The sequence below is a fragment of the Bos grunniens genome, chromosome 20 (assembly GCF_055505025.1).
Source record: "Bos grunniens cultivar Pamir isolate PY7600 chromosome 20, Bosgru_T2T1.0, whole genome shotgun sequence".
NCBI classification, from domain to species: domain Eukaryota; kingdom Metazoa; phylum Chordata; class Mammalia; order Artiodactyla; family Bovidae; genus Bos; species Bos grunniens.
The window spans coordinates 31,670,512-31,682,534 of record NC_141184.1 but is presented as its reverse complement, the minus strand read 5'-3'; the positions used below and the strand labels follow the sequence as shown (position 1 = coordinate 31,682,534).

General features: G+C 42.0%; 1 protein-coding gene across 12 annotated transcripts in view; it reads left to right on the top strand.

Moving 5' to 3' along the window:
- The window catches only part of ADAMTS12 (ADAM metallopeptidase with thrombospondin type 1 motif 12), a 395,312-nt gene that overhangs the window by 296,234 nt on the left and 87,055 nt on the right, over positions 1-12,023 (top strand). For all 12 annotated transcript variants that reach the window (XM_086361321.1, XM_086361330.1, XM_086361323.1 and 9 more), the window contains one exon: positions 11,534-11,660. In XM_086361321.1, the coding sequence (XP_086217447.1) occupies positions 11,534-11,660 (127 nt within the window). The remainder of the gene's footprint in view (positions 1-11,533; positions 11,661-12,023) is intronic.

Genomic DNA, 12,023 nt, shown 5'->3' with positions numbered 1-12,023 from the left:
TGTGCTTCTTCCAGCCCAGCGTTTCTCATGATGTACTCTGCATATAAGTTAAATAAGCAGGGTGACAATCTACAGCCTTGACGGACTCCTTTTCCTATTTGGAACCAGTCTGTTGTTCCATGTCCAGTTCTAACTGTTGCTTCCTGACCTGCATACAGATTTCTCAAGAGGCAGGTCAGGTGGTCTGGTATTCCCATCTCTTTCAGAATTTTCTACAGTTTATTGTGATCCACACAGTCAAAGGCTTTGGCATAAACAATAAAGCATAAATAGATGTTTTTCTGGAACTCTCTTGCTTTTTCCTTGATCCAGCAGATGTTGGCAATTTGATCTCTGGTTCCTCTGCCTTTTCTAAAACCAGCTTGAACATCAGGAAGTTCACGGTTCACGTATTGCTGAAGCCTGGCTTGGAGAATTTTGAGCATTACTTCACTAGCATGTGAGCATTCATTTAGTTGGTGAAATTCAGGTTCCCATGGTGGTCCACTTATGAGTCTCTGCTTTGGGAAGTTGGGAATCTGTGACTCCCTCTATTCGTCTATGTCTCAAGTCTTGAAGATAGCAGTTTGACCTATACCCTTTCCTCTCACATGCTCAAGAATAGTTGGTTTTTCAGTCTGTCCAGGTTTTTTACTTGTCATTACAACAGAGTGGCACCTTCCAAGTTCCCTACATATGGAACTTTTAACCAGAATCCTTTCCAAGGTAGCTAATCTAATGTTCTCGTATTCTGCTGGTCATCTTCATTGCATCCCATCCCTTTTTTTTTTATCACATGCGGCCAGCAGAGATTAGTCCCTTCCCTGTTTCCAGGACCTTAATTTGGTTCCCTAATAATGTACTTTCTGGGGGTTTCTCAGTTGGTTTCTCTGAAGGCTGGCTTTGCTCAGTGTGTCTTGAAATTGCTGGCTGACTGCTTTCTTGTTAACCTGTGAGTTTTGTGAGATGTTTCTGGCCTCTGCCTCTTTTTTAAGCATGTGCTTTGACTGATGTGCACATAGCAGGTGTAGAAGAGGAATTATAAGCAGGAAAGAGTACTTCCTGATCCTAAGTTTTGAAAATGGATCCCATCTCATTCCATTACGCATTCTTCAAGCACCAGCAATGCTCCTATTTGAGTATATCTTATGTACTTATTTTTTCTTTAAAAATTTCTTTCTGACGGTGACAGTCAGTATATGTAATCAGTTCATTGGGATTTCAGGGAGGAGGAAACTATTGGCCTTAAGTCTTAACCAGTGTTGTAACAAGTGTGGGTTTCAGCAATGGATAATAATAAAATCAAACCTCATTAGTTGATGTCCAATTAATATTTTTACTTACTGAAGTCAGTTTCAATGTCCTTTTGAGCTAGAGAAACAATCGTATAAATCAGGGTCCCGCTGTTTGTAGTAAGAAGCTTACATTATTGGAGTATGAGGACAGGATGAGTTAGATTTGCTCTATTCCTTGGTATCAGAGTGTGAAGCCAACCCTGACCTCACAACATTCAGAAAACAGAGCTGTGCAGGCAAATAATGTCCCATGATTAGTGAGTGGGTTACAAAGAAGCTTCACGTTCAGGTTAAAATCTTTTCTCAGGGACCTAACATGCATTAAGCACTGTGCCAGGACTTAGGGGACATCATCTTAGATACATCATGTATATATCAGAGTGTATGCATCATTTATATCCTCACAGAAACCTTATACAATACTCTCATCAACATGAGGATGAGGACAATGAGGTTAGAAGAGGTTAGAAAGATTGCCCAGGATCATTTGATACATGTTAAAAGCAGGATTCAAAACCATTTCTAATTCCAGTGGTGGTGGTGTTAATGTTGACATTGTAGTTGTTGAAGACACACACACACACATCAATGTGTTTGAGCTCTTGCAGTGATGGGATTCAAGTTCTTCTTGACTGAACCTTCATTACGAAGGACAGATCTGAATTCACTGATCAAGGAAATCAGAGATGAAGGGAGTCAAGGAGCCAGAAAATACAAAATGTATGTTTACTGGGAACTGAAATTGAAAGTTGATAGATTTAGATGGACTTGCCAACAAGACATATAGTTATATAATTCCTATTCTTCCCATCTTCTATGAAGTTAAATGTTATTTCTGTTTATTTAAGAGAATTGTGGCAGTGTTTGTTTTCATCTCATATTATTATACTCAAGGTTATGTCCAGTTTTAGGAGAATTATCAATTTGTGTGCTAGTGTAAAATTTAACGTGTACTGCTTAACTTACTCTCAAATGATGGTTTTTTAAAAAAGATCTTGTTCTTTGTCAGTATTTTGAAGACTTGGTATACAGTACTTTGAATCTCTTTCAGATGCTGTGATTAAATATTCAGGGCTTGAGTATCTTTGATCTTAAGTTAAAATAATAGGAAATCTTACATTTTCTGCCACAGATCATTACAATAAGCTAAGTCTTCAGTTTATCCCCTCATAAATTAAATTTTTGAGTCAGAAAAATCTTGTATGAGCTAAATTAACAATATAACAGTCTCCCTTTATTTTACAGTCTCAATATTGAATTGAGAATATGATGAACTGTATTGTCCTGTTTAATTATGTTTTGGTTTTGGACATAAGAAACTTGTTCTTTATATCAAAGGATAATTTCACTCAAGATGATCAGGTTCAAGTGTATATGAAGATAATTTTTTTAAATTAATTTTATTTTATTTTTTAACTTTACAATATTGTATTGGTTTTGCCATATATCGAAATGAATCCGCCACAGGCATACATGCGTTCCCCATCCTGAACCCTTCTCCCTCCCCCCCTCCCCATACCATCCCTCTGGGTCGTCCCATTGCACCAGCCCCAAGCATCCAGTATCGTGCATCGAACCTGGACTGGTGGCTCATTTCATATATAATATTATACATATTTCAATGCCATTCTCCAAAATCATCCCACCCTCTCCCTCTCCCACAGAGTCCAAAAGACTGTTCTATACATCTGTGTCTCTTTTGCTGTCCCTTATACAGGGTTTATTGTTACCATCTTTCTAAATTCCATATATATGTGTTAGTATACCGTATTGGTGTTTTTCTTTCTGGCTTGCTTCACTCTGTATAATAGGCTCCAGTTTCATCCACCTCATTAGAACTGATTCAAATGCATTCTTTTTAATGGCTGAGTAATACTCCATTGTGTATATGTACCACAGCTTTCTTATCCATTCATCTGCTGATGGACATCTAGGTTGCTTCCATGTCCTGGCTATTATAAACAGTGCTGCGATGAACATTGGGGTACACGTGTCTCTTTCAATTCTGGTTTCCTCAGTGTGTATGCCCAGCAGTGGGATTGCTGGGTCATAAGGCAGTTCTATTTTCAGTTTTTTAAGAAATCTCCACACTGTTCTCCATTTTTTTTAAAGTAAAAGTTCTTAATTAATCTCTCACTGTGTGTTAGTCACTCAGTCGTGTCTGACTCTTTGCAACCTCGTGGACTGTAGTGCACCAGGCTCCTTTGTCCACAGAACTCTCCAGCAAGAAAATGGGAGTGTGTTGCCATGCCGTTCTCCAGGAGATCTTCCTGACCTAGGAGTCAAACCAGGTTTCTTACATCACAGGTCAATTGTTTACCTTCTGAGCCTCAAGAAAGCCCCAACCGCTCACTGCTGCTGCTGCTGCTAAGTCACTTCAGTCGTGTCCGACTCTGTGTGACCCCATAGATGGCAGCCCACCAGGCTCTCCCGTCCCTGGGATTCTCCAGGCAAGAACACTGGAGTGGGTTGCCATTTCCTTCTCCAATGCATGAAAGTGAAAAGTGAAAGGGAAGTCGCTAAGTCAAGTCCAACTCTTTCTCGACCCCATGGACTGAAGCCTACCAGGCTCCTCTGTCCATGGGATTTTCCAGGCAAGAGTACTGGAGTGGGGTGCCATTGCTTTCTCCAAACTGCTCACTACCAGTGTCTAAAAAAGTTTCCTATGTGTTTACAGCTTCACAGTGACATTCTCATTGCTATATGTGGAGACAGTGACTCAGATTCCTCTATAAAACTTTGGGTTTGATTCTCATCTATTTAGAATGTGATTGATTTCCACTTACTGCCCTTTTCAAGTACATACTTATAGATAATCAGTTAACTTAGTTCTGGGCCAACATATTGATTGGCACCTTAATTACTTAGAATTTCTTTGTGGGCTGTGTTCAGTGTGTAAGTTAAAGGGTCAAAAGGCAAGCCAGATTTAAAAGCCAACATCATTTTTCTTTTTTGAATTACAGGAAAAGGTCAGGGTCACATAGATTCAACCTAATCTGTTACACTTTCTGCATTTGCAGTGTTACATCATGATCACTACTCTTAAAATAATGACTGATTCTGACCCCCTCCACAAAGAGGTATTACAATATCCTATGTCAAGAAAGATTCTGTTGTTTCAGCAGTTGGTTTACAGAGTTGATTAATGACTATGCCACTCATAATTAATGGTTTGAGTTTTTTATTACAATGGAGACGTTATCAGTCAGGGTGCCCTGCACACCCAAACAGAATACCCTGACCACTTTCAAAGGTGTGCGTAGGGCTTAGGGAAGCCAAGAAAAGTGATTCATTACCTCTGTCCATCCATTAATAGTAGAGGATGGAGGGAACAAAGCTACCATCCTAGGCCTAAAGAAGTAAAAGGAGGAGCAGTTATCCAAAGAAATAGTGTCTCCATTTCCCAAATTTAATTGGAAGCCACAGAAATCCATAGCATCAGCTTCTGCAGAGTGAACCTGGAGTGAAAACCAAAAAAAATAAAAGGAATGAAAACAGAAAACACAGGAGAGGATGAAATGAAAAGTCAATAAAATCAGTAGTGGTGAGTTTCCTAGCAAGCCAAGCTCGTTGGTAGCTCTGGGTCTTGACTCAAGAAAAGAAGGAAGCTAGCATTTATTGAGTACTATTCCAGTTACTATTGCTGTATAACATAGCAACCTAAATTTAGTGTACTAAAACGCCCATTTTACTATGGCTTCTTACCTATAAAATTGAACTGGTAAAGAACCTACCTACCAATGCAGGAGATCTAAGAGACTCAGGTTCAGTCCCTGGATTGGGAAGATCCCCTTGGAGAAGGGCATGGCAGCCCACTCCAGTATTCTTGCCTAGAGAATCCCATGGACAGAGGAGCCTGGGGGACTACAGTCCATGTGGTCACAAAGAGTCAGACACAATTGAAGTGACTTAACATGCATGCCCGTAGGTAGGACTCTGTAGGTCAGAAATTTAGACAGGATACAGTGGGGATGGCATGCCTTAGCTCCACAGTGTCTGACACCTCAGCTAGGAAGACCCAGGTGGCAAAGAATGATTCAGATGCCTAGGAGCTGGAGTCATCTGGAGGCTTCTTAACTCATATGATTGGCACTTGGGCTGGATAACTCATTGGGGACTGTCAACTGGAGTAGCTATACCTGGTCTCTCCAAGGGTGGGGGTTTCCTACTCCATGGCAGGTGGAGGGTCTTGAGAGTGACAGATTCTAAAGAATTAGAGGGAAGCCACATGGTCTTTTATGACCTCACCTCTGAACTCACATAACTTCATTTCTGCATTCAGTCCAAAGTCAGGGTAACTAGAGAAGAACATACCAAAAGACAGATTATTGTAGCCATCTTTGGAAAATACAGTTTGTCACCAAGGCAACAAGAACTAGCAATGTGGAGGCATTCTGATGGCAGTTGAAACAAACTTTTCCAAGTTAATGGTAAAATTTTATTAACCAGAATTCACTTATTAGCCAGTTTTCCATGATTAAACTTTATCATCTCTTCATGGATTATAGATTATAAAAGTAGAAGACACTCCCAGAAATAAACTAGCTCAGCATCACACTCTTAAACAGTCTGAATGTCATTATTCTCATTTCTTGCTGTTAAACTAGTGATGAGTAGAAGGAAAAGTAGAGACTAGAACCTAGGACTCTTGGATTTTATTTGTCTTACTTATTTAACTAGAATTTGATAAGGGATGGAATTATAGATTACATTTTACAAAATGAACAGAGAAGTACCTGAGTAGAGTCAGAAGCACCTGGCCAGGTATTGTGTTCCTATAACCTGGGAGTAATCAGTCTATTGAGTCAGGGTCCCTCATTGGAAGGTTTGGGCTTAGCTTTGTATCTATGAAGTGAGAACTCAAGAGCTAGAATAATAGAAGATTAGTGGTCTGTGGTGTTGGAGAAGACTCTTGAGAGCCCCTTGGACTGCAAGATCAAACCAATCAATCCTGAAGGAAATCAATCCTGAATATTCTTTGGAAGGACTGATGCTGAAGTTGAAGCTCCAATACTTTGGCCACCTGATGCAAAGAGCTGGCTTATTAGAAAAGACCTGATGCTGGGAAAGATTGAAGGCAGGAGGATAAGGGGATTACAGAGGATGAGATGGTTGGATGGCATCACCAACTTAATAGACATGAGTTTGAGCAAGCTCCCGGAGATGGTGATGGACAGGGAAGCCCAGCGTACTGCAGTCCATGGGGTCACAAAGAGTCAGACAAGACTGAGCAACTGAACAGCAACAACAATGACCATTAATTCCAACAGAGAAACTCTGACACATTGTTTATTTTCCCCCATGCACCCGGCAGTATCTGCCTGGCCCATTCATCCACTCATCTGGCTGCTGGTCTAGCAGACTGACTCATGAAATGTTATTAACTTTCTGGCGGGGACTGTTGGTAATGTCTCTGCCCTCCTACTACTTCTGGAGTAAGAAGCACTGACTTATCTTTGCTATTAATGCACAGAAACAAGCCTTCTGTGGGGGGATATTTCCAACCTATGAGAGTCATCTGACAGTTGCCTTTTATGTTTTGACATCAAGAATTTGCCAAACTATCCAAAGTTTTACTGAAACTTCTAAGATCTAAGCGTTTTCCTTTTTTTCTCTTCTATAATGGCAGATTCCATGTCAGTTTTTCTGGATTCAGTCATTGCAATCTCCACTCCACTCGTATTATATAAGACTTCTCTACAGGTGTGTGTGTCTTTCCAGACAATGACTCAGTCATTATGCCATGAAAGTTTCTTTTATAGTGTTGCTTCAAGCTGTTGGTAGTACTTTGTTTATATGAAAAAAAAAAAAAAAGAGCACATAGTCTATCATTTGAAAAAGCCTGAGTGACTGAAATGTTACCTGTCTCTTTAAATAAAACTGCTGCTGCTGGTGCTAAGTCACTTCAGTCGTGTCCGACTGTGCAACCTCATAGATGGCAGCCCACCAGGTTCCTCTGTCCCTGGGATTTCTCCAGGCAAGAATACTGGAGTGGGTTGCCATTTCCTTCTCCAATGCATGCATGCATGCTAAGTCGCTTCAGTCATGTCCAACTCTATGCAACCCTATGGACAGCAGCCCACCAGGCTCCTCTGTACACAGGATTCTCTAGGCAAGAACACTGGAGCAGGTTGCCATTTCCTTCTCCTTAAATAGAACTAAACAGTGTTGATTTAACAATAAAATTAGGAACTAAACAATAAAAGAGGAACTAAAGAGCCTCTTGATAAAAGTGAAAGAGGAGAATGAAAAAGCTGGCTTAAAACTCAACATTCAGAAAGCTAGGATCCAGTCCCATCACTTCAAGGCAAATAGATGGGGAAACAATGGAAACAGTGACAGACTTTAATTTCTTGGGCTCCAAAATCACTGCAGATGGTGACTGCAGCCATGAAGTTGAAAGATGCTTGCTCCTTGGAAGGAAAGCTATGACACACCTGCTGCTGCTGCTGCTGCTGCTAAGTCGCTTCAGTCGTGTCCGACTCTGTGCGACCCCATAGATGGCAGCCCACCAGGCCCCCCATCCCTGGGATTCTCCAGGCAAGAACACTGGAGTGGGTTGCCATTGCCTTCTCCAATGCATGAAAGTGAAAAGTGAAAGTGAAGTCGCTCAGTCGTGTCTGACTCTTCTCGACCCCATGGACTGCAGCCTACCAGGCTCCCTCCGCCCATGGGATTTTCCAGGCAAGAATACTGGAGTGGGGTGCCATCCCCTTCTCTGATGACAAACCTAGACAGTGTATTAAAAAGCAGAGACAACACTTTGCCAACAAAGGTCCATCTAGTCAAAGCTGTGGTTTCTCTGGTAGTCATGTATAGATGTGAGAGTTAAACCATAAAAAAAGCTGAGTGCTGAAAAATTGATGCTTTTTGAACTGTGGTGTTGGAGAAGACTCTTAAGAGTCGCTTGCACTACAAGGAGATTAAACCAGTCAATCCTAAAGGAAATCAGTCCTGAATATTCATTGGAAGAACTGATGCTGAAGCCGAAACTCCAATCCTTTTGGCCACCTGATGCAAAGAGCCAATTCATTGGAAAAGACCCTGATGCTGGGAAAGATTGAAGGCAGGAGAAGGGAGCAGCAGAGGTTGAGATGATTGGATGGCATCACTGACTTGACAGACATGAGTTTGAGCAAGTTCCAGGAGTTGGTGATGGACAGGGAAGCCTGGCGTGCTACAGACCATGGTGTTGCGAAGAGTTGGACATGACTGAGCAAGTGAACTGAACTGAGTGAACAATAAAATACTGTTGATTCATTTTAAAGTCTTCACTTACTGTTTTGCATTTCCCTCTGACATTTTTGAATTTGTTGTTGTTCAGTTGCTCAATCATATCTGACTCTTTGTGACCCCATGGATTGCAGCACACCAGGCTTCCTGCCCTTCACTGTCTCCTGAAGTTTGCTCAAACTCATGTCCACTGAGTCAGTGATGCCATCCAACCGTCTCATCTGAGATACAATCTTTGGCATCTGAATATGCAAGCTAGCCCCAGATATTGGCATGAGTCCATGTAAGGGCATGTGATGCAGTGTGTGGTAGGGGAGCTCCCCATTTTGGGTCCTGCCAGCATTGTGGATATGGGCAATCCCTTCATGTAATTGGCACTAAAGCAAGGAAGTGACTAGCTTATTGGTGCACATGTGGCCCTTCAAATTCTGGGCTTCACCAGTGAGCCCACTCAAGGCCCAGATGCCCTGAGAGCTCAGGGTGCCCGTCTCTGTGCTGGTCAATTGCTCTCTTGTCTGGGGCCTCCATCTTCAGTCTTCCCACCCAGCCTTTCCTATTTTGCATGGAATCATTGGCTCTTTCAGAACAGATGATGACACTCTTCCTACCTGCCCTTCACCTCTCAATCCGTGATGTCTGGCTACTCCTCCACATTCTCTTGCCAATGATGTCCTAGCTAGTAAAGCCAGTGGTCCTTTCTTTTCCCTTCTTAACCTGTATGACTTCACTGTGCCCTGTTTTCTCATATGTTAGGTAGCAATAGTAATAGTGTTGACCTCATTGGGTTGTGAGGTTTTATTTATTACACATCATAGTAGATAATAGGTGCTATGTTATACATACACACACATTTATGCATGTGTATATATTTGTCTGGGACATACATAGGTAGTCACACACACACATAAACACATCAGATCAGATCAGATCAGTCGCTCAGTTGTGTCTGACTCTTTGCGACCCCATGAATCACAGCACACCAGGCCTTCCTGTCCATCACCAACTCCCGGAGTTCACTCAGACTCATGTCCATCGAGTCAGTGATGCCATCCAGCCATCTCATCCTCTGTCGTCCCATTCTCCTCTTGCCCCCCAATCCCTCCCAGCATCAGAGTCTTTTCCAATGAGTCAACTCTTCGCATGAGGTGGCCAAAGTACTGGAGTTTCAGCTTTAGCATCATTCCTTCCAAAGAAATCCCAGGGCTGATCTCCTTCAGAATGGACTGGTTAGATCTCCTTGCAGTCCAAGAGACTCTCAAGAGTCTTCTCCAACACCACAGTTCAAAAGCATCAATTCTTCGGCACTCAGCCTTCTTCACAGTCCAACTCTCACATCCATACATGACCACAGGAAAAACCATAGCCTTGACTAGACGAACCTTTGTTGGCAAAGTAATGTCTCTGCTTTTGAATATGCTATCTAGGTTGGTCATAACATTCCTTCCAAGGAGTAAGCGTCTTCATACAAGTCTGAACAGTGCCCTGGGCAAGGCAAGCACTACCTGGATTAATTACTACTCAGTTAGTGTTAGTCGCTCAGTTCAGTTCAGTCTCTTAGTCACGTCTGACTCTTTGTGACCCCATGAACTGCAGCAGGCCAGGCTTCCCTGTCCATCACCAACTCCCGGAACTTTTGGAGCCCAAAATATAAAGTCTTTCACTGTTTCCATTGTTTCCTCATCTATTTACCATGAAGTGGTAGAACCAGATGCCATGATCTTTTGCTTTTTGAGTGTTGAGTTTTAAGCCAGCTTTTTCACTCTCTTCTTTCACTTTCCTCAAGAGGCTATTCAGTTGCTCTTCACTTTCTGCCATAAGGGTGGTGTCATCTGCATATCTGAGGTTATTGATATTTCTCCCAGCAATCTTGATTCCAGCTTGTGCTTCATCCGGCCCAGCATTTTGTATGATGTACTCTGCATATAAATTAAATAAGCAAGGTGACAATATACAGCCTTGACATACTCCTTTCCCAATTTGGAACCAGTCCATATTTGGAACAAGACTGCTTCCAAATTGGGAAAGGAGTCACTCATTCACGTGCAACTCTTTGTGCTCTCAGGGACCGTAACTCGCCAGGCTCCTCTGTCCAAGGAATTCTCCAGGGAAGAATACTGCAGTGGGTAGCAATTCCCTTCTCCAGGGGATCTTCCTGACCCAGGGATTGAACCCAACTATCATTCTATATCCAAAGTCAAATCCAGCCCCCACGTGGGCTGTGTTCACCTGTAGACCCGACCGTTTCTATGTGCTTCTCTTTCTTACTTACCAACCTGGTGTCAAAGGCAATAGTATTTTCGATCCCTGCTGTCAGAACCCTCTACTTTAAAAAACATAACCTCTCAACTTCACAACATTATTTTGAATTTTATTTCTGTCTTTCAGAGTTTACAAGCCCCAACTAATATAAAGCTCCCATTCCTCTCTTTTATTAAACTAAATAAGTCGGATTGTGTTGCAACACCTGGTGGTGGCATCTGTTTTCAGTATTTAAATCTCACTTTGTGTTTTATCTGGCATATGTATGTGGAGTCTTGTCTCCACAGCTAGAGTGGAATCTGTATACTAGATTACATATTAATTGGCCTATATTATCTTTGGTCCTTACTTAGGAAGATATTTTTCACCCATTGCGTTCAGCAGCATGAGCAGATTTAAAGAGGTCTCCATTCCTACTTTAAAAACCAAATACTCTGGACTTCCCTGATAGTCCACTGGTTGAGACTTCACCTTCCAGTGCGGGAGATGTGGATTTGATCCCTGGTCGGAGAACTAAGATTCCACATGCTTCATGGCTAAAAGGCCAAACCATAGAACAGAAGTAGTAATGTAACAAATTCAATAAAGACTTTAAAAAAATGGTCCACATCAAAAAAAAAAAAAAAATCTTTAAGAAAATAAAAATAAAGACCAAATACTTTATGGACAACTTTCTCATCAGTTATAGGCATGATCAGGGGCCTCATCTGACACTAAGAATGTGGGCTCGGGTTTAATACGTGTGAACCTTTCTGTTAAACCCCCAGGTATCCGCCGCCAGACTGCCCATTGCGTGAAGAAGGGCCGTGGGATAGTGAAAGCTACATTCTGTGATCCAGAAACACAACCCAATGGGAGACAGAAGAAGTGTCATGAACAGGATTGTCCACCCAGGTAACTGTTGGTAACAGCTCGAGCTCCGTGTGTCTGCCTACCATGGTGTCTGATTTCATAGTAATCAAGGGCTCAGTGATGGGGGAGGGCTGGGTGGCTTCATTATTAGAATAAATACAGGCAAGCTGTCACAGGTTTCTGTGGCTATGCTGTTAGAACCTGTGACAAGGTGTGAGTGGGGAACGTTTTCTCCCCAGAGAACAGTATTTCTTACAAAGCTCGTATGATCTATGTTTAATTACTTGGTAAGACTTAAGTCCCAAAGCACTGTTGAACAGAATGATGTGTAGATCATCCCAAAATTCTTTAGCTAATTGGTTAGGCTTTTCCAAGAGCATTTTACCCACCAGTGCAATAGTAGCC